Below are 27,542 nucleotides of genomic sequence, written 5' to 3' on the forward strand. Positions count from 1 at the left end.
TACTCAAAACACAGTACACGTAAATACATACATAGAAAATAGGAAGATTTGCTAGGTTTATTCTTATTTATTCTTCTGGGATATAATTATCGGGTTATTAATATAGGGGGCTACCACTATTTTCATTTAACTGTTTTGTATACAAATGTAAGTAATTGCATCAAGTAAATGTGTTGGATTCCACCACAGGCAATAGAAATATCATATTATAACGTTTATAAATGTGTTTCTGTTTCGCAAGATCCTTCATATTTCTATTTAGTTTTCGTCTTAATTTTTTATGTTGATTCCTAAAATTCAGAGTAAAATTCTGGATGATTTGGCTCGTTGTCAGGTAATACATTACATGTATTATTGTATACATGCACGTTATATCCGCAGCCCCACCCTCCCATCAGTCGCATTCTTCTGACGTCACGACGTGGCGCGGCAAGATGACGCCTCTTTACCAGCCAACATGGCGAAGAAGCAACGTGGGAAAACAACCTCGACCTCAAAGACAAAGGATTTTGATAAAGAAACGGAAAGTTTCGGCTCAATGCTTTCGTCCAGTGACGACGAGGCGCCGGAAGAGGTGACCTTTGAAGACTCGAAGGCTCAGGCTTTGCGGAGCCTGAAGCAGGCGCTGGACACAGCCAGGAGGTAGCTAACTGCTGGGCTCCGGTCTTCCTCAGCCAAACTCCATTCAAAATAAAGCACATCTCGGAGTAGTAACGGGCACTATAAAGGGGTTATTTTTCTCAAAGTGTTCACGTATTGTGGCTTCTTTGGGTGCACTTTTCTTAACTTCGGCTTGTCCATTCACCAGTGATTGAGAAAGGATGTCGTGTAAAAATCTGAGGCGTGTATGTTCGCGTGTGATCGAGACACTCCGTGTTTGACCGCTGATCAGCTGGAGTTTGGTGGGACGGTTTTTGAGACAGTTGCGCTGCGTGCTGCCACAGTTTTAACATGAAAACAGCCTTACAGCCGTTTAATGAACATTTGGTGTTTCATTTGTGTTCTCACTGAAGCCAACGACACATGTCGGTGTTTGCAGGGAGAAGGAGCTGCTGAAGGAGAAGAGGAGGAAGAGACTGGAGTTATTCCAGGAACAGAAGGTCGGTGTGTGTTGTGTTCAAACTGTATATAAGTATATGGGTAAATATCATTCTGTTTTCTAAAATATAACATTCAGAAAAAATCGAAATCATCAGAATGAGCTTGACGTTATTAAAGGCAAAGCAGGAAGTGCGCCTGAACAAACTGTCCTGAACTCCACTGCGTGTAAAATAGTTCCGCCCCCCCATGTGGACGTATTAAATTATTAAACTGGTTTAACACCGAAGTCAGCGAAATCTTTGGTCTGCACACACACAAACCACCACAAACGTAAATGTCTGAACATTTCTGAGTTGTTCAGTGACGTAGTTATCGGAAAAGTAAACAGACTTTATGGACGTTTCCAAGGAGATGATGAATAAACAAGACTGCACAGACGCTCAAATTATTTAACTGTTTTCAACTTTCTTCTGGTTATTATTTTTAAAAGCCTCTAAAATTACTATTGGGAACAGAATGATTCAGTGTGTTCAGGAAAACTAACACGAGTGTTGCTGGTCGGTTTGTTTACTTCCTCTCAGGGAGGGAAGTTTGACTTTCTGCGTGTGTGTGTGAACTTAAAGGCTCCATTCACGGGGTTAAAAGGTTCATTTATCACTTATTTAATCAATTCGTTCATTCTGCCGTTCACCACAGAAAAGGAAACTCCTGTCAGCTGACGTGTTGGAGGAAATCGACTCGGCTCCTTCAAAGTAAGTTTCCTGGTCTGACCCTTTCAGGTCATACGTGTTCTGCTGCCGTCTCTGCTTAGTGACCACGTCGCTCTGCTTTGTTTCCCAGGAAGCAGAAACAGTCCGAGGATGAAGGTAAAGGGACTTCCCACCTTTTTTTGTCAGATTTTAAACATTTAACTGACGATCTCGTCCAGAGTTGTTGACACAGCACAGCAGAATAACTTCTCCCAAACTGTCGTCACCCAGCGGGTGAGGAGGAGGAGGAGGAGGAGGGAGAGGAGGAGAGCAGGAAGAGGAAGAGGAGAGGGAAACTGGCACACACTCGGAAGTATGTAAAAATCAACATTTCCAGGATTGTTCCAATATTAACCATTAATCCCTAAATCAAATGACATTAAAGGACTTGTTCCTGTCCGTCAGTCTACAGAGAAACTACACGGTGACCACGGTGACGGAGCGAGGGCCGACGTCCTTCCAGCAGCAGGCGGCCGAGGAGTTCGTCCAGTCCAGACTGTACGGACCAGGAAGCTGCAGGACCACAAGTAAGAAGGAGCCAATCGCAGTGCAGCGAGGCTGTCCGGGCTGTTTGGTTCACCAGTTTGATGGCTCACAGCTGCTGCTAAAAACACTTCAGAGCAGCAGCGCCAAGTGCTGCTGTAGCTCAGACGTTACTGCTGGAACCAGTAAGGCCCTCGTATGATATCGCAGTCAACACCATCTCGGGGCTCTCTAGAGCGCCAAATGTGAATTAATGCTCCGCTGAAAATCGTCCCCAGCAAACACACGATTTCCTCTTGGTTGTTTGAGTAAAAGCTACAGTGAGCAGCTGTTTGAGGAGATGACTGAGCCTCATTTCTTTGGTCTGAGCCAGTGGCTTTGGAGCAGAGACAGGAAGTCAAAGTGTTTGATTTTGTCATTTCATGTGATTTTTGGAGAGTGAAGTTATAGACATCACAAATATGTAAAAAGCAAGCTACACTCTGTGGCAGTAGTCTGTAAAGACGATGATCTGTCTCAATTTGAGCTTTGCTACAGCGACGTCCCGTCTCGTCCCGCTGAGGCGTCCGTCCTCCCAGGACGCCTGCCGCGGAGACGACGGCAACACTCGCGGCTTTCAGCTGAAGGTGTTAACACTTCATTTCCTCCTGCCTTCAGGTAACGAGCTGCTCTCCCTCCAGAACAAGAAGGGGAGAAATAAAAGTGCCGCAGTGCAGTTTGTCAAGAAAGACTGGGGTACGTTCAATACAATTAAAAAGGATTTTTCAACGTTGATGATGCATACAACAGATGAAGTGTGTCCAGGTGCGGCACTGGCCGAGCAGACGAGTGTTGAAACATCTGGACGGCCCTCTGGTTGCTGGCTGCAGCACAGCTCATAAACCAGGCTCCGCCTCCTGGTGCTCCTTATGATGTAATCGTAACACGATGGCACCACTTTTATTTTGACTTCGCTGATGTGCAGTGGGAGGAAGTGGAGACTCATCGGCCATCTTTACATACATCACCAGTTGATTCTGGAAGCAATTTTAAGACGTCTCTTTGCATTTAAAAGAAGTGTTTCACAGTTTTGACATTTTATCTTGAAAATAATCGTCCATGACATGATTCTTACCTTAAATGTTGACTTGTCTCTTGTGTCTCGCCCTCCAGCCTGTAAGGAAAAAGCCAAAGCGGAGAAGCTGAAGAAGAGGTGGGTCCACAAGCAGCAGGTTCCCTCCTGAAGAAACCCTGGCAGCGCAGACTCCTTCTGCACCCTGACTTGAACACCAGCCGCTGAGGCTCGTTGACTCCGAGTTCGGAGAACAAATTGTATTGACTTAATGTGGATGCATCAGCAGCTGGAATCCGGTTCATCGCCAGGATCCAAGCAAATGATCTAAACGTATCTGAGGACGATGTGCGGGTGCAGCAGACTTCTCGTATCTCTCAGAACCTGAACCGGAACACTTTTGGGTTCCTTTCATTCACGCTGCGAAAACGTTTAAGGAGCAGAACTGACAACGCGGTTCTTCTGGATTTTTATCTGTAAGAATCTGACGTTCTGCTCGGTCGTCTGTAACATGACTGTGTTAATAAATGCTTACTTTGTACCACATGCGACTGTCCACGCTCTCACTGCTTCAGGTGCACAGCTTCTACATGGACGTCCTTTAAGTGAGATTGTTTTTTGAACTATCAGAACTGTCAGATTTCCCATCGACTGACCCCTCAGCAGGAAAGAAAATCATCGAAAGTAACTTGAGCTTTTAAGTTTGTCAATCAAGATTACATTAGCTTATTACTGAGTCAGTAAAACAGTTGGTTACTATGGTGCAGTTAATGTGTATTATGCTTTGTAAAGCTTTATGACTGCTCTCGTGAACACAGTGCCTTCTGATGCACAACATCAGCAGTCATAAAACATTACAGATGTGACTTGTAATGAATTACAAATTCAGGTGTCTTATGGAGGCTCTTGCCTGGTTATAAACTAGAGGCTGATTATAATGCATTATGACTGCCTACACACACCTTAACAATCAGCTGTAGTTGAGGACTCGGTGTGCTACAACAGTCCAGTTAGTTTTCACTGAATGTGTACACTAAAGGGAAGAACATATTGAAGCATCTTTAAAACACGATATAGACAAAAGTATCCAGACACTCCTATTCATGGGGCTGTTCCTCAGGGTTTGGGCTCGGCCCCTGACTTCCGGTGAAGGGAAATCTTAATGCTTCAGCATACCAAGACATTTTGGACAATGCTATGCTTCCAACTTTGAGACTGTGAGCCAGGCCTTTTGGTCCAACATCAGTGTGTGACCTCACAAATGCTCTACTGCATGAATGGGCACAAATTCCCACAGAAACACTCCAACATGTTGTGGAAAGCCTTCACAGAAGAGTGGAAGCTGTTAGAGCTGCAAAGCTGTCTGTGTGTTTACAATGAGACGTCATTAAAGTCCCTGTTGGTGTGATGGGCAGCTGGCCCAATACTTTTGTCTATATAGTGTATGAAGCTGTTTTCAGATTGAAATACAAACAGTTACCAGGATTCTCATCATTCAGGATTAAACTGAACTCAGCAGCGTTTGGAAACAGACTTCAGCTCTGGGCGGCAGGCAGCATCCAGACAAAGTGCCATCATCATTTGTCATTTTTAATATAAATCTTTTCACCCTCACACAAATTGCACTTTTTTTTCTCCAAATGGACACACAGTCAGCAGTGGACAACTTACTGGTTGACATCTTCCTTGTACACCGTGAACTGGCTAAAAGAAGGAGAAACAAAAAGAATAAAATAAGAGACATCTAACTTGATCTTACCACCACTTTACTATGGCATGCATAGGTTTCAGACCTTACTCAGAAAGAGACAACAGACACTTTGTCTAAGAAGTTTTCTAAAAACGATGCTGTGACTGCTTTGCGATCCAAAAAAAAAAACCAAAAGAAAACCAAAAGAAAAACGGAAACTAACCAAGGGACAAATAGCTCGGTTCCACCGTGAGAAGTCCGCTCCGGACCCCTGGGAGAACCTCAGAGGGGGGGTGGATGCAAACGGAGGCTTCACACACAGCTGCGATGTCCTCTTCCTAAAGTATTTGGTTCTTAGTTTTGAAAATGTGGTCGCCACAGTGCAGTTGACAATACTGGATGTTCTTTTACTACGGTGCTATTTTCCCCGCCAACGCCTTGAGAGCTAACGGAACACGTGAGGCCAGAGGAGGAGACGTTCGACGAACCTCGTCTCTGGGGGCTGATGGGTAGACGGAACAACGTGAGGGCTTTTCACACCTGAATGCTCTTCCGACAGCAGCTTTACAAAATTTACCGGGACAGCAGAATGGCATGAGGGAGCGACGCAGATCTCAGCTGGGGACGTGTTCACGAATCACCTCCTTTCGTCAGTCTGAAATTTGCTTCAAGTATGTTGGAAATACTTGAAGTTGTGCGGCAGATTTCAGACAGACCGCATGTACTGTGCACCGCAGGAAGTTGGTATAAAAACGGACTGACTGATTGTAATACAGCTCTATTTACACACGTTTTCTAAGAAAAGTCTGACAGCACATTCAGCAAACACTGCTAGGCTTGCTTGCTGTGCATCTTGACAGCATTTTAGCTTTGCCACTCCGGGAACCACGAAGCAGAAACAGCTAAAGCTAGCAAGACGCCCTCCTTCGCAGGATGAACACCGAGCACCGAAAGGTTTTGGCGGGAAGCAGCACAACGGTCCTTCCCCAATGTTGAATCGATGTTTAGAGTCTTGAACCCTGAAGGGTTACGATTTTCTTCAGTCAGTAGCAACGCTGGCTCTCAGGTTTCAGTCAAAAGATGGGAAACGCCCACTCAGAGGCTTGTAGCTTTGAGGTCGTTTCCACGCGTCCAAAAAATAAAATAATGGAAAAACAGCTGCAGTGTCAGTACTGAAAAATTAAATTTCAGTTTAACTTTGAGCTGATTTAGAGCCTGAATTTGTAGCAGCCCAGTTTTACTGTTGCTTGTTTTTCTGGTGCGAGTTCAAGTCTGAAAAGCCCGTCGCCGTTCTGCTTAAACACAAACAAAAAAGCAAGCGAATCCAGCTGTAATCGAGGCCCGGGGTCGCTCAGCTGCTCGGCTGGACCCTCCTACTCTAAACCGGGGAGGAGGAGGAACAAAGGGACAGTTTGGCTCCTGAGTTCTTTGTGGGTTAAGGATTAGCATAGACATTAATATGAAAATAAAGATCAACAGTGTTTGCATCAAACCTGCTGTGCAGCTGAGGGCGACAAAGAAAAACGGGCTCATCACAGGGTTCCTACGCAGGGTTTCGGAAATCCCACAAGTTGGCCAGAAGCGTTTGAAGTGTCTTTCCCATTTACTGCCAGTGTAGTAAAGACAGATTACTTCACAGCAAGTACCACAATACGTGAAACTCAAGTTGTAAATTGCAGTTTAAGGACTCCAAGATCTGGAAGTGGTCAAATATAATCAGCTTTCCGCCTGCGTAGGAACCCCGGAAACATAAAAACTTGTACAGACGAGGAACAACCAGCACACTTCAGGAGTCGCTGGTGTCAGTACAAAACATTAAAGGATTGCTGTTTTTTTTTTCAATGATTTCCTTTCATTTGATAACTAAATAACTCACTCTATTGATATAATTCCATTTTGTTAAATTCATATATAAACGTTAACATGTACACACGCTCGTCACGGGTTATCAGTGGAATCGGGACCTTTATTATAATAAGTTGGTGGAATTTGCTCTTGCTGGCGCTCAACAAATATACTGTGAATGCAAGTAACAATAATTAATATAATGATAATTAGAATAATAATAATAATCATCATCATCATCTGCACCATACCTTGTAAACCTGCAGAAACTAAAAACAAAACAAGAGCCAGATAACCACCCCTCCCCACTCCGCCCATGAAAAAACAAAACAAAACAAAAAGATTAAAAACAGGGAACGTTGGGTCGACTGTAGGTTCTCTCCGGCTTCCCCGAAGTCCCGAGTCCACATGCGTCGCACGAATCTGCGACGTCCTGAAGTGAGTGGAGGGAGGGGAGTCGGTGCAGGGGGGTCGGGGGGGGGGGCTGTCCCTAATGAAGCCTCGCGCTGGCCCAAGTTCGAGCCCTCGGTAAGCCTCTGAGGACGTGGACTCTGCACTCCTGGTCACAGCAGCAGCAGCAGCAGCAGCCTGCCTCCGTGTCTGCTTGTTTGCGTGTTATCTGTGTGTGTGCGTTTAAGCCAGGTTTACAGGGACCACGACAAGATGGTCGGCCTCAGCGGTCACTCGTCCGCTTTATTTTTATGTTGTTGTTTTTTTCTTATTTTTCCTTTTATAACTTGACCAGAGTTTTTGTTTCTCGTCTGTCCGCCCCGGCTCGATGCCCCCGGTGTGTGTGTGCGCGGTGGGTTCCTGCAGCGAGTCCACACGAGTTCGGCTGCTCTTGGCTGGCGTCCCCGCTGTCAGTCAGAATGATGCGGACGCAGCCCCAGAGGGCTGCAGGTGGGGGTTCACGTGGCCAACCGAGGTGGAGGCGTCATTTCATATTGACAATGGGAAGAGAGGTGGGAGGTGGTGTGTGTGTGCGTGTGTGTGTTTCTCTGCGTGTTTTAAATGTGACCCTAAGATGTGCCCAGAAACGACTCCTGATCCTCGGTGGTGTTCAAGCCAGTCTGTAAAAGCGGGACAGGAAGTGAGTGAGGTGGTTTACTTTCTACGACTTGTTCTCGTGCAGAGGAGCATCTCCTCAGCTAATATGAATACACTGATGGCAGGTGGCAGGAGACGTTTCTGGACAGGTCCTCAGGTCCTCAGGTGTGTGTGTGTGTACAGGGCTAGTGCAGGTAATCGTCCACAGAGGCGAAGGCGCAGGAGCCGCTGCCAGTTCGTGCCATGATGGCGAGGCACTGGGCGGCCTGACCCACGGCCTGGGCCAGGGGGGGCTGCTTGGGCAGGTTGTGAGTCTCTGCAGAGAAAACGGAGGGAGAGGAGGCACAAGAACAGAGTCAGGACTGCGGACACAAAGAACAGGAGTGATGATGAGTGGCTTGTTGTGGTCTTTTGGTTCTGTACTTGCACCCGGGTTTCAAACTGGCCATTTTAAATGACAGAGTCTGGTTTCTCCACTTCCCGATGCTGATTATGTGAACGTGACTTAAGCCAACTGTAACCCCAGCTCCTCAAGGTAACTACTAATGCGGTCCCATCTGGATGTGTTTCACAGCCACAGCGAGGACAGCGGACTCACCTAATATTGCACTGTTGAGCGTGGAGCAGACAGGCTCTCTCTGAATGGCGTCCAGCTGGTAGCCCACCGGGCTGTTCCAGGGGTCCGAGTAGGCCAGCAGGCTGAACGCATCCTGCAGCGCGAGACAAACAACAACACATCACACCGCAGCATTCTGTCCTATTCTGTCTGGTCAACAACAGACGATGGCTTCCTTCTTGTGTGTCAACTTGTAAACGCTTTCTTCTGCCCCCTAGTGGTCAGAAATGCAGCTTTAAATCTCTGCTGACATTACTTGTACTTTAAAACTTCCTTTAGTCATTTATTAGTTCCAAAGTTCGGCTAAGAGTCCTATGACTGAGTTATGTACATTTTGGGTTCAGCTTCATGACTGACTTGTACATGAACTCTGCCTGCAGGTGACAGCGCAGACCAGGTGAGCTTAGCGCTTTGAGTGTTACCTTCAGCATCTTTTTGTTGGCCGAGTTCTTGCCACACTCGCGGCGGAGGTGTTCGCTCATGCTCTGGAGCTCCCTGCCGAAATGGATCATCCTCTCGATGGCCGCCTGGCTCCCGCCACACAGCTGCCTCTTGGACTGAGCCGACTCCACCTCTGCAGAGCCACAGCCGGTTTGGCGTGCAAAACGTTGGTTAAAGACAGCTTGGGCATGCAGCAGCTGGAGGGCTTCCCCAGCGACTCGCAACAACAGCAACAGCACAATACGTCTTACAAGAATAGTTTGAGTTGCTCTCCGGTGATGTTAGAGACAGAGACACACACACACACACACACACTCTGTCTACCCACCCATGTCTGCGTCACAGTCGTCAGGCTCTGTGGTGTGTTTGGAGCTGCCGTTGAGGAAACCATTGGAGGATGATTCTGTCACTCCGTTGGTGAAGTGGTCAACCTCCATATCCACATCGCTACTGAGGGAAGAAAAGGGCCGAGAAAGACGACGTGTGGCACAATGAGCTCGTGTGGAAAAACTACCAGAGAGCATGCTGGAGGTCAAAACGTCCGTGATAAACCCTGAGAACAGCTGATTCCCAAGTTCCAGCACCGTTAAACAACACAGAATTTGGTTTTGAGTTGGTGATTAAGATATCCAAGATATTTTACACCGACATTAGGACGTATCCGCAGCTTTCTGAGGTTTTTTCCTAAAGACATTCAGTGTCACAAAGGAGCCAGAAAACAGGAAACAGTAGAAAGAAGCAGATCGGAAACCATCCAGTCTGAATCAACAACATTCTGAACAACATTTTTAAATCCAGAGTGAGTCGTCTCGCCTCCTTCCCATCTTTGCTGAGCTGCACATGTGCAGTACTGATCGGATGCCATGAGACAAGGTGACCGTGGTTGCATTTACTTCAGTCTGTCAAACTCAAAGCCGGCTGAATGATGCTCGAGATGCAAAACTGACAAATAGCCGTGAGACCAGCAGAGTCATGTGACCCGCACATGAATGCTGGCTCACAGTGAGGTCAAAGGACAGATGTTGGTGGATGTCAGTGTTGGAGGCCTGCATCTGCTCCAGCTGAAACCACACCCAACTTTGTACTGACCCAAGGTGGAGATGCTCAACCACTGGAGGTCAGCAAAAACAAGATTTTCAGCTGCCGTTAAGCCAGGAGTTCATGTAAATCAAAACATCAGCAGAGAAATAATAAAGATGAGGAATTCTTGCTGATATCACAGCTAGTTTTTAGGACCACACAGCCAGACCCCAAACATGAATTTAGCTTCCTAAGCAAACAAAAGGCCGTGTGTGCCTACCTGGTTATGGGCTGTTGGCTGCGGCTCCCGTTCAGGCTAATGTCCGACGCTGGGAGGGTGGAGCCTGAGCTGGGGGGGCAGGGCTTGTGACTGTGAGGGGAGGAGCTGTGGCTCTTATTAGATGTCACACCGTTACAGCAGTTGCTGTCGAACCCTGAAACAACAGCAGAGAGAGAGAGAGAGAGAGAGAGAGAGAGAGAGAGAGAGACAGGGACCTTTTACACTTTTAACACAGGATTCACCAGAGAGTAAACTCAGTGCTGATGAGCCCCCCTGAAAGTGAACATTTCAGGTGTTTCCTGCTCCTTCCTACTCAGAGGCCGCAGCTGAGAAATGAATTCTGAGCTCAAACTGTGTCATCTGATGCCTCACCTCAAAAAGAGAGGACTACGATTACTGTGTTTATTTATGGTTCAACACGATTACTAAACCGTACCAAAACATCTACAATGACAGAGATCATAAAATACAGGCGTGTGTGCGACTGGTCACTGAAGACATTTAAACGCTGCCACATGCTGCATTTATGGCTCGACTTGCAATGAGGATCCGATCTGTGCCGGTAACATGAAGGTGTTCAGCTGTCGCCCCACATGCCGTCTGAGTTTCTGTTTGAACAAACTTCAAAGCTGCATGGGATCACACCAAGCCCACCGTGCAGAGCAGACACCAGGCTATAAAAAGGCATGTTCTAGCATCCAGATGTGAATGCACAGAGCACAGCTGGACCGTACCTGGGAGGTAGGGCTGGGAGCTGCTGGCTTTGTGGCTGGGGCTGCTGAAGGGCCGGGGGGAGCCGGGGTAGCTGTCCTGAGACTTTGGGCTGCGACCTCCCAGACACCTCACCTCACTGTCCGTCCCATTCACCATCTCTATGAACTGTCTCACCCTGAGGACACGGGGAGACGGGAAGGAAGGGAAGAGCATGCAAGGAAGGAGAAGGAAGGAAAGAGGAAATAAATCCAGACAATCCCAAGCAAGGACAAGAAGAGCATGACAGAAGGAGAAAAGCAGATGAAAGAAACAACAAAGAAAAATAATTGAATTAATAGTATTATCAAACATGAGGCCATGGACATGAAACAGAGCGAGTCCATTTACAGGAAAACATAAAACAATGATAAGATCAAACTGGTTTTCAACAATTTTCTCCCATTAAACCAAAAGATCCTGAGATAAAATCCAGCTTGTTTCAACATAAAAAATGTTGACTTGCAGCCCTGAGGCCTTCTGTAAAAAAAAAAAAACAACAAAAAACAACAACAAAAATACAACAACATAACACAGTGCTGGTCTTACTTGAGCATGAAGAGAAGGTCTGGGTTCCTCTCCAGGAGGTTGGGGTACAGCTGCTGGGTGGTCTCGATGGCCTCGCCCATTCGACCTGACAACACCAGCTTCTGGATCTCTGCAAGCCATTACAATTAAACGCAAAATGTCTATTGTGTTAAATTTAAAAGAATTTTTTATAAAAAGATGAGTAACTTTGCAGTTAAAATCTGGAATACAGCATTTGACTTTCTGGACACTGCACTCTCGTAGAATAAGTCAAATCTCGTAATGAAGGAATGAATAATCACATTAGCTCAGTTGGCACATGGATCTTCTTTATCATGACAATTTACACCCACGCTGACTCCTACCTGTAAGCTTCTACCTGTAAAGTGTCTGACAGGTGAGCCGCCTCAGCTCCAAAGAGGATGCAGGAAAGAAAAGAAGCTAATCACCCAAAACTAAGAAACATCGTGTTTTCACTACCTTAGAATGAGCCTTTAGTATCTACAAAAGGCAGCGGGTGCTCTTCCACAGAGTCCACCAGGACGTTACAGCAGCCCAGAGCTGACAAACTGAACTCAGTCAGGTTAAAATGTGCTGATGCCTTGTCAGAGAGCTGGAAGTGACGCCTGATTTTACACAGCTGTGACAGACTTTGACAAAAGGTAAACCCCCAACTGAAAACTGAGAACATGTACAACCCACTAAATGCTGAGAAAACTCCCGGTTCCCATGTGTAAGCCGGTATCAACACCATGTAGAAACATGTCAACACAGACGGACTCACTCTGTCGGTTTTTGATGGAGGCCAGCTCCTCGTGCACGGCCTGGTCTGTGGATTTGGCGAAGGCTTCAGCTGTGGCACAATAGCTGTGATGCACCAGGTAGGAGGCCACCATCCTGAATGAGACAAATGAAAGCAAACACACTCAGTGGCTGCTGTCTGCCAAAAGTACAACTGGTAGTTCCAACTACAGCACTGCAGCGAGCCAATGAGCAGAGGGGCTCTGTGCGCAGACCACAGATTAACACCGTTTATTCACGTGAAGTAACGATACGGAGCTGGTAGGAACATCTTATTTATGACGGAGAAATAATTTTGTCATAAAAACATCCAACTGGTATTAATGGGAAACTAGCTGGATCAGTCAGTACTGACATGACAGGCTCCCACAATGCATTAGTGTTTTAAGGGTGAATCTGCTTCTTGACTGTTGATTAGCACACAGTCAGGTCTGCCGTTCAGCTCCCGTGATGAGGGAGGTTTGTGATCAGAGGCCGTCGCTCTTGCCGGCTTGCCGTCCTGTTCGTGTTGCTCTAGAAAGACATCAACTCTTCCCATCCACCAATCTGACGTAAGCTTAAAAACGTCCTGTTTTCAATCCCAGGCCGTGAGGCGACTTTCCCTGGATAAAGGCAATGGCGCCCTCCACTCCACCCCACCCTCAACCTCAATCCACATCAAATGGAGATTAAACCCATTCAGGACAAGTAATCATAGCAACAGAGAGCTAATCCCATCAGTGCATGGCACGAAGAGAAACCGAGTCCCACAGCTTTAACTTCTGGATCACAGCTGCTGCTCTCCCACGGAGGGCCGGTCCATATGGGCCTTGATCCTCGTCCCGTCACCCACAGCGTCCACTACTTCTAATACTCTCACTGCTCGGCTTCAACTTACACATGCCAATAGTGCAGCCAAAAACACATAATGAACTATGCAGAGTAAACCCACAACCTTCCATTAGCCCAGTCTGAGCATCTTCATCAGAAGGATAAAACTGAGTCAAGACTAGCTGCTGGAAGCGTTTGTGTCTTACTTCTGGATCATGGACTGCCACTCGCCCTCGCGCTCTCCGATGGGGAAGCGGTCAATCTGAGCCTGGATCTTTGTCCTCCACTCACGCATGTAGTCCTCAATGTCGAACACGAAGGGGTGCTGGCCGAAGTTCGCATCCACCACCTCCCCTGGAGTCTGCAGGCCCACGGTCGGGTACAAATTAGGCTGCGGCAGACAGACAGATTACAGAGTAAAGAATTAGGATGATAGAGCAAAGGAAGTTCGGGAATGTAATCTGGACAATAAATCAAAACAGGAAACAATGAGAGGAAAAACAGGAAAACAGAAAATCTCAGGAAATAAGCTTGTCTACAATTAAACCTTAAAACTGGATTTACTAACTGATTCTGCAATAAAACTGCAGTAGCAGGTCGACGGGATTCAAAAGAGCAGCAAGACTTGTGTGGCCCAGATTGACCCCAATACATCTATAACGCTGATCAATGGACCGGTTTGTTCTTAGCAACAGATGGCAGAGCGATTATATGACTTTCATATTAATAAAAAGAACATGTCACCCTGTGCCACCATGTGCCTCATTGATGTGTTTTTATAGTTTCTGGACAACAATGGAGCTCTGTGGCACAGAGGAAGAAGATAAATGAGGCTTTGGATACACAGACAATACTTGTTCACAGCATGAAGTCAGTGTTGGTTTTGGTCTTTAAATATGTTGTAACACCAGCATTGCTTCAAAGGAGGAAGCTGCTCAAACACTCAGCCTGGACAAATGAAGGAACGGATGGAATATCAGCACAGTACTGGACAAAATAAAAAATTGTCAAAAGGATCAGTAAATTCTAATCTACTTTAGACAAAGAGGAAGACGCACCAGCTTTCTGTCACATTGCTGTCACCACAGTGCGAGCATACTGAAACACTTCCCCTTAAATAGGATGCAATTCATGTATTGCTGGTTTGGACAACTAAAAATCTAACAAACTGTTTCAGTGCAATAAATGTCATGTTGGTAAAGGAGTTTCAGACAGAATCGGAAGCAGCGTGTTGCTTACGCTAGTAAAAATGCTCAGCTAATGTCACTGAGGTACAGAAGTTTGGCACAGATCCGTTTTACGTAAATTCATGTTCGGTAGTACCAACGTAATTCAAACACCATTTGAATATGAAATGTTAATGGGATTAAACAGGAAGACTGACAGCACTAGCATGGAATCATGAAGATCTGAATACTACAAACGTGTTCTGACGGACACGCAGACAACCACACACCAAACAGGAAACTGTGAAATCCGGGATGTGGCGTGTTTAAGGGTTTTCTGTGCAAGTTGTTGACATGTTGCATGCCACTGCCTAAAGGTTAAGCACATCAATTCCTTCTTCCCAGGAAGTGTTGTTGTTTTTAAGTCCCTGATAAAATCTGTGACGACAGGATGAGGAGATAAACTAAAATACGAGGTGAGGAGGTGCGACTGGGCACTCTGTTCCTCCATTTTTAATCACAGCCTTGACTTGATCAGAGGAGCTGGTGACAGACAAGAGGCAATCACCACCATCATGTGAGAGACAGTTCAAGACATTCAACAGCACAGAGAAAGAAAGAAATGAATCAAGGTCTAGTCCAAGAGTGAAGGTCAGTGATACTTCAGGGTGAGCGAACCAGTTTACATTAGAGTTAGGAGCAGTTAAGGGTTGGAGAACAAATGTAGTTGATCAAAGTCCCCACAAAAACAGTAGTACACAAGGTGTGTGTGTGTGTGTGTGTATGTGCATCTTAGAGCTGCCTCCGTCATGGTCCAATAACCACAAAGGTCAGATGTGCCGAGGTGACGCACTTCACTGCACAACTCTGGAGGAACATGAATGCCTGGCTGGCAGCCAAGCCTGTTTCGCTGCTCAATGGATTATTGTTGCAGCTAAGACTCTTATTTTCTTCTCCCACGAAAACAGCCGGCCCCGATTTCATTTGCCACCGAGCGAGAAGGGAGGAATAAAGAGGCTGAAACAAGTGGCTCCCTCACAGCTCGGTGTGGTTAATGCACGCATGAATCCCATTCGAGTTAATGTCCGTTTGGTGTGGGAGTCGTTCACATAGTGAAGCATGGGAGCCGGCGGGAGCGAGACTCGCCTGACGGGGAGCCGCAACAAGAGGCGTTTTGTTCACACACACACACACACACACACACACACACACACACAGCAGCTCAAGTGATGTTTAAAAATAGTGATAACAAATTCTTTCACCATTTGGGGGCAGCAAAAGCAATCAATGACACCAACATATCAAAACCTTCCATACAGGACAGAGTTAACAGGTCCATGTTGACAGGTTACAGCGACCACACGGGACACATGACTGACGCGTCCTGTTTTGTGTCAAGTGCACGGTCCAACGATCTATTCAAAGTCATATTCACTACAGTTTCAATGACTGCATCTACAGAATTAGGTCACAAAAGACAGCATCCTGTCTGTCAGTCTTTGTCTCTCAGAACAAAAATCTCATGATCACATCTGATCCTTATCAAACTCGATGTACAAAGACTGGGCTGGCAGCAGCAGCGCTGTCTGTCCGAGTCATTTACCGTATACAAAGATGGACGACACGAGAGCTCCCAAAAAGTGAAACCAAAGCATATGCATCGCCCCCTGGTGGCTGGCTGCAGTACAGCTCATAAGCCCCTCCCCCCTGTGTAGGCAGATGGGACATACCAAACTAAAAGCTCAAAGTACACATCAAACAAATTTTTCCAAAAGATGGTTTCTATATTTTCTGTTCATTTATCACTCAGATTAAAAAGAAAAAACGAAACACTGCGTCAGGCCTGTGACAGCCATAAAATAAAGCAGTGTTTCCCAACCCTTTCTGAGCCACGGCACATCTCTAACATTAGAAAGATCGAACGGCGTGCTGTCGGGCAAAAACGTACAACCGCACAGCCGACAACTGTGCCTAAAAAAGTACGCATAAAGCGTAAAGTACGCTTCATTAGTTATGCATAAAGATGAAATCAGATTAAAATGATAGAAGTTTGATTTAAAAGCTAACTTCAAAATGAAAATATGGATAAAGCCTGATAAAGGTAACAAAAAAGGAGAGAAATCATTAAACATTAACAGTAAAAACATTAAAAGTACAAAAGTGACTCAAAAAGATTAGGTTCAACCAAAACGCAGACTGAACAACAACACCTCAAATTATATGATTTAACCCATTATAACATTTCAGAATGCATCAGTTTCAGGTGTGACAAGGCGAAATGTGTTTGAACTTGTTTCTCCTCACATGCGCAGTCAACATCTGAAGCACTCGGGTTTTCCAGGCTCCAATCCCTTTTACAGAGTGTAAACAGTCTGACTGCAGTGGCCAGTCTGAATCAAACATCTCACTTCTATAAATAGCCTCTTGTCATACAGTTCTGATTAATCATGGAAACAACACAGGAGTGAGCAAAATGTGAGTACTTACTGGTAGGTCTGTGAAGGCAATACCTGCATAGGAAGAGAGAAAGTGTCAGCACGAGGGAGTCACTTGTATTTCACCACACAACACCAGGCTACAGTCAGCAAACCACACAGCAGCAGGTGCAAGGAGAAAGGCTGAGTTAAAGCAGTTCAGAGGAGCAAAAGGAAAGGCCGCGACTCTGAGCAGTGCATGTTTGTATTCAAAATAATTCAGTCTCATGTCATACTTAAGCTACGATACATTACATAAAAGTTTAAACTTTCTCAGTTTAAGCTGAGAAACTCAGCTGAAGGCTCAGTTAGTTTCTCACTGAGCCTTCAGCTGAGGTCAGCGGGGAGGAAATCTGAGGACAAACCAGTAGCCAGATTTCCACAATCCATGTAAACACCTCCTCTGATTTCCTGTGCCAACTTCATTTCCCCATTCAGACACACAGAAGTTGCTTAATGCCAAAGTACTACATACTAATACATCATTACTGCTCACTGACAATACTGTTCCACAGGTTAATACCCATACATCAGGTCAGGAGCATAGTTTTGTACTGAGAAGCTTACCTAGGCTGTGGCCATTCTTTGTGTAGAAGCAGGTGTTGTTGATGAGGTTGACGCAGCAGCCAATCACGTCGCCTGTTGTGAACGTGGGTCCGTAGGGCTGCCCGGTGCCAGACGAGCAGAAGGAGTGGCCGTCGTCTCCGTGGTAACCGTATGAGTGCTTGTCCCAACCTGAGGGATGTGAGGTGTCAGAGTGAGGGCACCGTGCAGGCAGTGAAAAGATGCAGTAACGCAACAGATGGTTCACTCTTACACATTTTAAACACACAGAGTCAAAGGTAAGACAGCAACATGGACACAACTTGTCCCTGTCAAAAATCATGGCTGAGCAATAAAAAACATCAACCAAAATGTAATTCAATTGCACAATTAAATTTAACCATACTTTTAAGGAAAACATGATACAGTGCAGACAAACCGCATAGTCAGCTAACCAGGCTTTGGTTTTTAATGCTTGACAAAATCATTATCCAGTATCATTATTCCAAAGCTTCAGTAAATACTGCCGTGTGTTGTTAACCGAGACCTGGACAAGGACATGTCACACATGAGGGCTTGGACACCTGCAGGGGTTCAACGTCATGTTCAAGGACTGCAGCAGGACACAACCTTGGACTAAATGAGTCAGTCTTTTCAAATCACTGGGACAGATGTGTTCCCTGTGACTCCAGTAAGACACAAGGCAGCATTTCCACAGAGCAGGAAGCACTGAATTTAGAGACTTTTAGCTTTTTTTGGCCTTCATTTCCCCACTTACAGGCCATCTTTGTTTGTACTCATTAATTAACCTGAGTAAATATCACCTGTTGTGACCACTTCTATGAACTATTTCAATTTTTTTTAATGTTAAACAAAGCCATGAATTTGAAAAAAAGAGTGTCCAAGTCCTGCATTAGTCCTTGACACCTATTTATATACTAACAACTTTTGAAATTTGGAGATTAAAAGCTCCAACGCGGTCAGAACAAACATTTCAAGAGAACCGAGCACATAAGCACTTTCACATGTTTGTGCTGAGTGTGTCTGTTTGAGCCTTATATCTCTGGGGCCAGAGGAGGAAGCAGCACGGCCTCAGGGCTGTTTCAATGTTAGAAACCAAGTGGCAGGATCCTGTGAGTTACTGCTGAGCTAATCTTGCCATTGCCACATTCACTGCTGGAAGAGAGCACTCAACTCTGAAGCAGTTTGGCATCAGATCCTTGATAATTAGTGAATTTTCATTAGCATATATCCATCGGCTGGGACTCTGCAGTTTGCTCGGGGCCTCCTGTTATCTTTGCAGGAAGAGGGTTGAGCTGCTGGGCGGGTCCAGTTTTCTAACTGGTGAACGGGTGCTGAGGCTCCTGTGAGGCCTGATAACCTTCACACCTACCAACGCTGTCTCAATAGCACTGTGTCATGCCTTGTCATACACTCACAAGTGGGTGACACAAGAAACTTGGACCATATTTATATAAATCTGTTTATTTAAGCACTAAAAACTTCTTCTCAGTGTATCTCTATCACGTGGTAGGAGAGGGAACACCTGACTCACTGAATGGAACAACCACATTCATTTTCCTGGCCTCTTCCTGCTCATCATACATGTGTAGAATCGAGGCGTTACGTAATATCAGGGGTTTATTTTTAATAAAACATCCCAAAGGTATAATGTTCAATACGTACACTCCTCTTTCTATGAAACTGACGACAAGATGCTGAGACAGCAACACGGATGAAACTGTGGGTCCTATTTGCCTCAAGAAAGTTTGGGATACAACATGATTTCATTCAGCTGCTAGTTTACCACCACCGCCTGCACATCATCCCTGTTCAGCCGAGCAAGACATGTCTAAGCAGGCTAACTGTATATTAGATAAACAGCACTGTAGGCTACACAGTGTCAATCACACTTCAATGGCTTATGGCACCAGCAGCTTTTATGTTTTGTTTTTTTTTAAACACAAATACGTCATATGACCTCGGTGAAATGTCAGGAAGGTATGAAGAAACCGATCCATGCAAACATGCAATTGGAAAACTGACAGATAAACCTTTAAATAAGCTCTCACAGTCACACCTACACTCGGTGCATCCAAGGCCAGTCTGTAGCAGACAAAATGACACCCACACAAATACTGTTGGGTATAAACTCCTGCAGACACGCTAACAGACAAACTCTTCTCACCACACCCAAAGGCAGTAGCACTGAACACTCAAGTGTCATCTTACCAGGGAGTCTGTTCATGTTTACACCCTGAGCTGAGAGGCCGATGCCCATGTACCTGTGGAGCAGACACATGACAGTTTAGTTAGACATGTAAAAAAAGACTCTTAAATAAGTAACCAACCGCCAATCGTGCCTTGACGAGTAACATCTCAACATCTTCAATTAATGCAAAACCTGTGAGGTTACTCAGTAAACATTCAAAGGAAAAACACTGGGGCAATTTTGCTTCTCTTACATCCTCTTCATCTGTGGTGCTTACAGTTAGCATGTTAAAGTCATTTATCGTGCTAAAGTTAGCTTCTTATGTTAGCATTAAGTCTTGTTTATTCTTGACACAATGCAGGTGAGGAGCATATTGTCACAGTGAGTAGCTGTGCTCCTCTCAATCAGATCCAGGAAACCCCACAGGGATCAACAAAGTATTCTGATTCGAAACAGAAGGTCACGCTCAAAGACAACGAAGAATTTTGCTTTGCTGTAGCATGCGGGCAGTGTGAGCTGCCAGGTGTTCTAAATTCTCCAGGTAAAATCTTGATGCTCCCCAAAATACTGAGTATTTCATGTTTTTGGACATTTCAAAGAAACTCTTAGCAGAGATTTGGACAGCTTTGACGCTAAAAATCAGGATGATCCTGGTCACACTGGAGATGTGGATCCAGCCTGGACTTAATGTGGATGCAGAGACGGACAGGATAAATGGCACATATTTAATCATTCTTTTAATGAATGATTGTGTATTAAAGCAACACAAAACAATATCCATTCTAAACTATTAACCAATGGTGCCAGTAGTGCAAATGTTCCTCTTGAGCCACCATCACTCTACAGTTGAAGCACTTCCCAATTCGGTACTGTCTCTTTGGCTGATACCACATAAGCCTCAAAGGGAGCACACTTCCTTTCCTGCCTTGCACCCTGGTACTGCTATTCTGGCCTCAAACTCCCTAAAATATAGCAAAATTGGGAATTACAAAGTGTGATTAAAGGTTTTGAAATACTAGGCCAAAGAGATCAGCACACTGATCAGGATTCATGTCCCTGAGATCATGAATATGTGTCCAAAAATTAAAGGGAAATCCATCCAGTCGTATTTCCTACATGTGTGGCTGTCTGGCAGGAGTGCTGAACTGACAGACCAACTCACACTGCAATCACTGGTGCAAAGCTGCAAGTGTGGTTGAAAATAATTCAGAATTTACTTAAAGTGAGTTAAATCATTTGGCACTTCTATTTTCAAGTATTACAGGCGCTGCACTATGACAGAATCCAATTAAATGAGTAGAATTTTGGGGGGGTCATTAAAGTAGTCAGACTTCTTGGATCAAGGAGGGTCAATTGGTTTCAAACAGCCAGGGAAATCATGTGACCTGTGGCTCTTACACTGTAAACATGAGGCCCTGTAGATGACTTAAGTCTCAATTTAAGACTACAAATTGTTCTCCAGTCCTCAGAAGATTTTAAGCATATTCATGTTTCAGTTACATTTTGAAAACATGAACAGGTTTTCCAACATGTAAAGTCAGTAACTTCAATAATCTCACTAGTGCCCCCCATGATGATAAAGTTTCTTGTTGTCCCTCCATTTTGTTTTGTGTTAAAAATATTCCAACTTCACAGGGCTGTGCACTCAGTTTTCATTAGTGTACAGCTCAACTGTTCTATCAGCTCAGCACTAACATTAGCATTAGCAAGCCAAGAAGCTTACAGTTAGCATTTTAATATGCTAACCATTAGCATGTAACATTTTGAGTTAATTTTGTCATTTCAACCATAAGAATATTAAGCTCAATGAAACATCCAGAGAACAAAACCAACATGATACGAGTGTCAAGATAAAAAACATGTCATATGCACACTGTACGCTTACATTACAGCCACTGTGCAAACTTTTAGTACATCAGAAGAGTTTAGCTATTTAGATACTTAGTATTTTGAGGTGCTACGTGTTAGACTAAAGTCTTGTAGAAACAGACCGTCTAAGCTGCTAATGACACCAAAAGCATCGTGGTATTCCTGAACGTTTGGCTGTTCTGTGTTCTTACCCATCTCGGCCTTTGCTGATGATCTTCACCTCGAAGTAGTAGACCCCACAGGCTGCTGGGATCGGATGGGTGGCCCGGACAGACGCTGCATCTTTAGGGGTTTTTCCATGACCTTTAGGAAACAGAAACAGACACAAGGGCAACAGAGTGTGGTCACTGGTCATGGACAACTCGATCTATTCATCTTTACAAAGAAATGCTGCAGAGAGACAGAAACTCTTCCACAGCAACGTAGGCTGATGACTACCAATTTTGGTTTTGTCTGTCACCATCCATTTTGATTCAAGGCACACTGAAGGACTGTATGTAGATTTTAACAGGAAGTGGAGAGGAATAGGCCCACAACCTTGACAATCATGCTGACTTGATCAAACAAAACATTCAACATAATGTCAGTTGTGTCCCGTAACTGAAAGAGCACTGCTCTGAGCAGATCAGGTCAAAGTCATCGTCAGAAAAAGGTGGGCTGTTCTGCAGAGACTCAATACCATAAAAAAACTGCTTTCCAAAACAGGTTAATTAATCAACAGTTGGATAATTAAAGTTACATCCATGATTCTGACACATGTACACAGCGACCAGCTGAGGTGGGAGGTGGGATGTAGGGGGAAGGGCCAGCTTTAAAATAATAACAATAATAATTTAAAAAACACAAAAAACAAAACCATTGTAAGGAGACAAAAAGTTAGCTTAGCAATCCCAAAACATCATGCTGTTTCTCAATTAACTTGAGCACAAAATGTGACAGTGGGATAACATTATCACCTTAAATGCTCTAAATGTCTGTAAAGCTAAAGTTATCTCAAGCAGCTACAGTGTGGAGCTGTCAGCAGCAATATTATGGTTCAGACATGTTTACACAGTCAGATGTTACTTAGCAACACCTTGTGGGACAATCTTACTTTGAAATAGTGATCAATGTCCAGTATACTACTGACAACCCTTCTAGCTAAACTGGAACTCCATCAGTTGTTTTTTTTTCTTAATGCTACGTTTCCTTGGAAGGTGCAGAAAACAGTTTGGGGAAAAAAAAAACCTGGAGAGGAAGTCAACGACAAGCAACGGCATCTGACTGTTTCCTGCACAAACAAGAGAAGTTTGTGATGTGCTAGATACAAATCAGACCTTTTTAATACGACACAGACCACAACACAGACATGAGTTTAATCTACAAAAATGGTCAGAATTTAAATCTCAACTGCAATGTTGGCCCAGAAATAAAAATCACACAGATATTTGCAAACTGTTGATGTTTGAGTGATGGCTGATACAAACAGTGTCATTAAAGGTGTGATCATCCCATCAGAGTCTATTCCAAAAATCTGGCGTCATCTGGATCTTCTTGTTTAGGAATCCTTTAAAATCAGTAGAAATAAAACTTTCCACCATTTTACATTTGCTCCTGTGACAAAATGGTTGACAGATGATGAGGCCATTCAGGTAAAGGACACACGGAAAATGTAGAGGCTGGAATCAAAACTAAGTACAGATTATTTTCACTGTTGTTTAATCTACAGATTATGGTCAGAAAAATCCTATCTGAAATATAGACAAACATAAACTAAGAGTGAATGATGATTTCTTAAAATTTCCAATTATGACCAACCAGAAATCCAAAACCTAAAGATTCAATTTAGAGACAAACCAAAAAAGCAGCAAATCCTCACAGTTGAGCAGGTACAACTAGAAAAATTTTGCCATTTCTGCCTTAACCAACAACCCAAAACCACTGATGCAAGACGAAAACATCGATCTACAAATCATCTTCAAGATACGGCTTTATTCTGAAATTCTCACAGCATCGGAGTCACCGTTTCCGTCGCAGCAGACGTCCTTCCTAAACATTTAAACGGTGCTAGCACCAGGCAGAGGATGGCAAGCAGCCAAGAAAAAGACAACGAGGATATGCACTCCCCTCTCAGGAATAAATCAGAAGCGTAGAAATGTTTTGGATTTTGGAGAAAAGATGGGTCAACAGACAAAGCACATGCCATACGCAAACAATGCGTTTACGAGATAAAATTCTCAGGAAACACAATCTCACTCAGCATTCAGCCAACTTCCCCGTACCGGTGTCCATGGCTGAGGTACCCTTGAGCAAGGTACCTAACCCCCACTGCTCCCCGGGCGCTGCACGCGGTCGCCCACTGCCCCGGGTTTGCTGTGTGTGTGTGCACGTCACTTGGGTGGGTTAAATGCAGAGAACAAATTTCGTTGGAGTGAGTTCCCTCCAATGACAAAATATGTCACTTTCATCTTTCATCTTTTCATCTTTGTTGGTCTCATTACTTCTCTGCTTCAACAATGTTAGGTCGAAATTCAATTACTGTTTCTGTCAGGAGATATAGTGACGTTTACTAAAGTACAAGTAAAACATGAAGAGATCCACAATATGTTTTTTTTAAAACCAATACCAATAATTAACTGCTTCTGATGGCTGACATGGTAATGATAATGTCACATTTTTGTATTTTAAAACTAAGTTCACAAGCTGTAGTTTAAGCACACCTTGAAGTAAGACAGGTTGAGACCCAGTGAGAAAAGAGGGATGATTTAATATTCCATAGCTTTCAAAAGATTTATCGTGTTAGACCATGCAGAACAGGTAATGTGAAATTACAATTGTGTTGTCTTCCTATCCTGTCTCTATTTATCAACTACAATTTCACTATGAACCAATAGCTGATAATATATAGTTCCCATTACAAAGCCAATATATATTAAGCATCCCTAAATAAATGTAATAGGTTAAGCTATGGGTAGAGAAAACAAGCCTGCTCACTGCTAGGCTAATTTTTACAATGTAAAAGGCCACAGGATGAAGCTAATAATGCTGACTGGCAAAAGACAATCATTTTCAGTTATTAAAGCTGAGTTTTAGACTTTTGTTAAGTGTCATTATGTGATGATGTGTGTGTGTTAGTGGGCTTAATTTAAAGTATACTCTGGTTACAATTACTTAAAATTATTTATTTGTCTTTTTTTCTTTTATGACCAAAAGTAGGAAATAAAGTTGTAACATATTCATAAGTTATATGCTTTTGATGTTGTCAGAAATGACACAGATTATTGTCTTTACAGAACTGTTTTGTAGGAAATGTTGACTAATTCACAGTGATTTAATTCACAGAAGTGTTCATCAATTAACTGTTCACTCCATTATTATAAATATTATATTACACAAGTCTAGGACAAAAAGCAAATATTTGCACTTAAGCAGTTGGAACCAGTCATTTTTTTTAATAAGCAACTGACTGATTATTAAAAACAGGTGCAAATTATTCAACCAATCATCCTATTATTGAATTTCCTTGCCATTTCAACAAGTTATTTTACGTATTTACACAAATAATTAATGGAAGACCCTCTTATATAGGTAGATAACACTTAACGTTTGATAGAGATGACGACAGATGAGCTTATTATTATTATTATTATTTATGATCCAGAATCCATCCCATGTGATGAGATCATTTGGCACAGAAAAGCACAGTTGATCAAAGAGGCCCTAAAATTTTCATTCAAGCACTGCTGTGGAAATACAACATTCAAGAAGTGTGACTCTTAAGTGCTGGTGTGCTTTAGCTCCCTGTAAAAGTTTGCACTGTCTGAATGTTAAAGTTGCACAACAGCTGCACACCTGCTAAAAGACATTCAGGTGAATTTTCTAAACAGAGAGAACATTCTAGCTGTAACAAGGAAGAGTGTGTGTGTGTGTGTGTGTGTGTGTGTGTAGAGGGCCGGTCAGACCCAGAATAGTAGAACACACCCAGGAAGCACAGTTACACCTTTTTTTTTACTCTAGCCTTTTCTTGTAGGCCTGCACCAAAAATCTTCTTGAGTAGCTTTACTGAGCAACTAGTCAATCTGAATGTCAGACAAGACACTTGATATTAAACCCTCAGCAATAAACTACTAGCGTCTATCCTGTCATCAATAACTACTTCACTGGAAGCCTATTAATTCGTCTGAGTAGGTTAGACTAATCATGATATTCGACACTGTCATTTAACTACCCAATAATGCTATATTAGCCTGTCTAGCCCATGTCCATTTTGACTCACGTTGAACGGTATGAATGTGTGACTCACATCGAGCCTAACCACTCTAAGAAGTACTTTGTCTAAGGATGATTCTTCATTTACAAGTAACATGTTATATTTCAAATGATAACTGGACAGATTGTCCGCGGTGCACGCAGTATGGTGACAGCTCATAAAGCTGACAAACTGGTTAACAGGCAAGCAAGGAAGCTAACAAGCTAGTAGGTCAATTTTGGCTGTGAATACACCTCGCCAGCTGGTCGGGTTGCAAGATGTCCTCTGCCTTGTTGTTGATGAAGCTCCTAGCTTAGCCTACTTTGTTTTTAGCCACAACGGCAGCTGGCTTTGAACCGCTAACCAGCAGGCTAAGCTAATGTTAACAAACTTGGCGTTAGCATTGGGCAATAAAGTGCTAAACTTGAGTCTGTCTTTGTGTCATACCTTTATAGTGTACACGGAGATTGTTCTGAGAGAGCCCGATGTAGCTAAACTTGTCCTTCGGGCTCCAGGAGCGGGGAAGCGGAGTCTCATTTTCATTAACGGCTGGATAGAGCCGTCGGAGTCGCTGGTTGAGCTCCTTTTCCTGCTCGTTCAAAACAGAGTCTCCGTGGACAACAACCGACATCAGAAAGCCACAACCCGACGACTGTCCAGACATGACTACGACCCGAGTTTCAGTAAATTGGCTTGTCAGCAACAAGCCAGAGCCACTTGTGTCAGTCAGTGTCAAGTTTTAAGGGAGGTTTAGCAAAGCTAGCTAGCAGGCTAGGCTAACTGGCTTCGCTTGTCGTTGAGAGGCAGCCAGAGCTGGTTAGCCGAGTAGCTAACCTAGCTAACGCTTTTAGCTTGGCCAGCAAAGGCAAAGCGATCGCTGAAATGGCTCAGGTTGACATTAGCGGACACAAAGCTACAAATAGAGACACTAGAAGAAGACTGTCTGCCGCACAAGATTAGAAGAAAGTAGCTGAAATACAGAGGAGAAGGTCGTTGTTGAGAGCAAAGTGACAACTAACGTTAGGCTAGACGGATCGACAAAGTATAATGAGCTCAGCTAGCCTCGATCTTTTGTTTGTTGTCGGAGAGCTATCCGCAAATCTGATTGGCTGAGGGCAGCCCCACTCACTTCCTATGGGAATGTGAAATAAATACACAGAATGAACAGTGAACGTTAAAACAGGACAAGAACTACTAACTCATCAGTTGGTTTACAAGGTAGACACAGTCATTGAGTCATCTTCATCATATTCTGTTCATCACCTCCTCTCATTTACTTACATCATTATCACTGTCACCATCACAGCGCACATTGTGTTTAATATGCTATCATAGGCCTGTCTCTTTATTCTTTATTTGTACAAATCAGACATTTCACCGTGAGCAAATTTATACACTGTTTTATATTTTTATAGCTAAGGACAAAACGGCTTTCTTTGCAGTATATGGCATTAGCTACTTGACTTGCACTGTAATGTACAAGATGTGAAAATGAATAATCATTATTGAGTATATATTAGAGTCGAATATGGTCATTCTTTCTTTCTTTTTTCTTGCATTTAATTTAGTTCTAATTTAGTAATTGTATGCTGTTTAAATCAGCATTTCAATAGTATTTTTTTCTTACTAACCTTGTTAGGCTGACACTGCAATTGTCCTTTGGAATTAATGACATACTCTGTCCACCTGTCTACAGATGGACAACATCTTAAAGGAAAAACAAACATAAAGTGTCTTAGGAAGGTGTTGTGCCACCATAACAAGATTACATGACTCTACAGCTTTCTGAACCTGACTGGAGGGGTGAAACATCATTCTAGTTATTCCCTCATTTGGTGTTTTCATGACAGTGCTGTGGACTGCTGTCCGACACGTCAGTACAAAGTCTCCCATAGCTG

General features: G+C 43.9%; 2 protein-coding genes across 3 annotated transcripts; one reads left to right on the forward strand and one right to left on the reverse strand.

Annotated features, from left to right (window-relative positions):
• The first annotated feature begins 391 nt into the window (after positions 1–391).
• nol7 (nucleolar protein 7) lies at positions 392–3,870 on the forward strand. The gene is made up of 8 exons (XM_046408002.1): positions 392–642; positions 1,040–1,100; positions 1,738–1,793; positions 1,882–1,907; positions 2,022–2,103; positions 2,196–2,317; positions 2,931–3,008; positions 3,426–3,870. The coding sequence occupies exons 1-8, from the start codon at positions 458–460 to the stop codon at positions 3,494–3,496; spliced, it is 681 nt and encodes a 226-aa protein (XP_046263958.1). The 5' UTR covers positions 392–457; the 3' UTR covers positions 3,497–3,870.
• Positions 3,871–6,959: 3,089 nt separating this feature from the next.
• ranbp9 (RAN binding protein 9) lies at positions 6,960–26,748 on the reverse strand. 2 transcript variants are annotated; one of them, XM_046407969.1, is made up of 14 exons: positions 26,092–26,748; positions 21,608–21,719; positions 19,568–19,620; positions 17,360–17,527; positions 16,806–16,828; positions 13,359–13,543; positions 12,326–12,438; positions 11,563–11,671; positions 10,998–11,152; positions 10,264–10,417; positions 9,292–9,410; positions 8,945–9,096; positions 8,505–8,616; positions 6,960–8,222 (listed from the first exon to the last, which is right to left on the reverse strand). In XM_046407969.1, the coding sequence occupies exons 1-14, from the start codon at positions 26,306–26,308 to the stop codon at positions 8,092–8,094; spliced, it is 1,803 nt and encodes a 600-aa protein (XP_046263925.1). In that variant the 5' UTR covers positions 26,309–26,748; the 3' UTR covers positions 6,960–8,091. The 2 variants fall into 2 exon arrangements, with proteins under 2 accessions (XP_046263925.1, XP_046263924.1); XM_046407968.1 differs by having other exon boundaries at positions 9,292–9,413; positions 26,092–26,747.
• Between the last annotated feature and the right edge of the window lie 794 nt (positions 26,749–27,542).

The sequence above is a fragment of the Scatophagus argus genome, chromosome 13 (genome assembly GCF_020382885.2).
Source record: "Scatophagus argus isolate fScaArg1 chromosome 13, fScaArg1.pri, whole genome shotgun sequence".
Lineage (NCBI taxonomy): Eukaryota > Metazoa > Chordata > Actinopteri > Scatophagidae > Scatophagus > Scatophagus argus.

Coding starts and splice junctions, on each gene's coding strand:
- ranbp9 (XM_046407968.1), bottom strand. CDS start 26,308: ATGTCTGGACAGTCGTCGGGTTGTGGCTTTCTGATGTCGGTTGTTGTC. Junction 21,720..26,091: donor TCTCCGTGTACACTATAAAG/GTATGACACAAA, acceptor TGTTTCCTAAAG/GTCATGGAAAAACCCCTAAA. Junction 10,418..10,997: donor CTCCCAGCCCTACCTCCCAG/GTACGGTCCAGC, acceptor CTGTTGTTTCAG/GGTTCGACAGCAACTGCTGT.
- nol7 (XM_046408002.1), top strand. CDS start 458: ATGGCGAAGAAGCAACGTGGGAAAACAACCTCGACCTCAAAGACAAAG. Junction 643..1,039: donor GCGCTGGACACAGCCAGGAG/GTAGCTAACTGC, acceptor CGGTGTTTGCAG/GGAGAAGGAGCTGCTGAAGG. Junction 2,104..2,195: donor AAACTGGCACACACTCGGAA/GTATGTAAAAAT, acceptor CCTGTCCGTCAG/TCTACAGAGAAACTACACGG.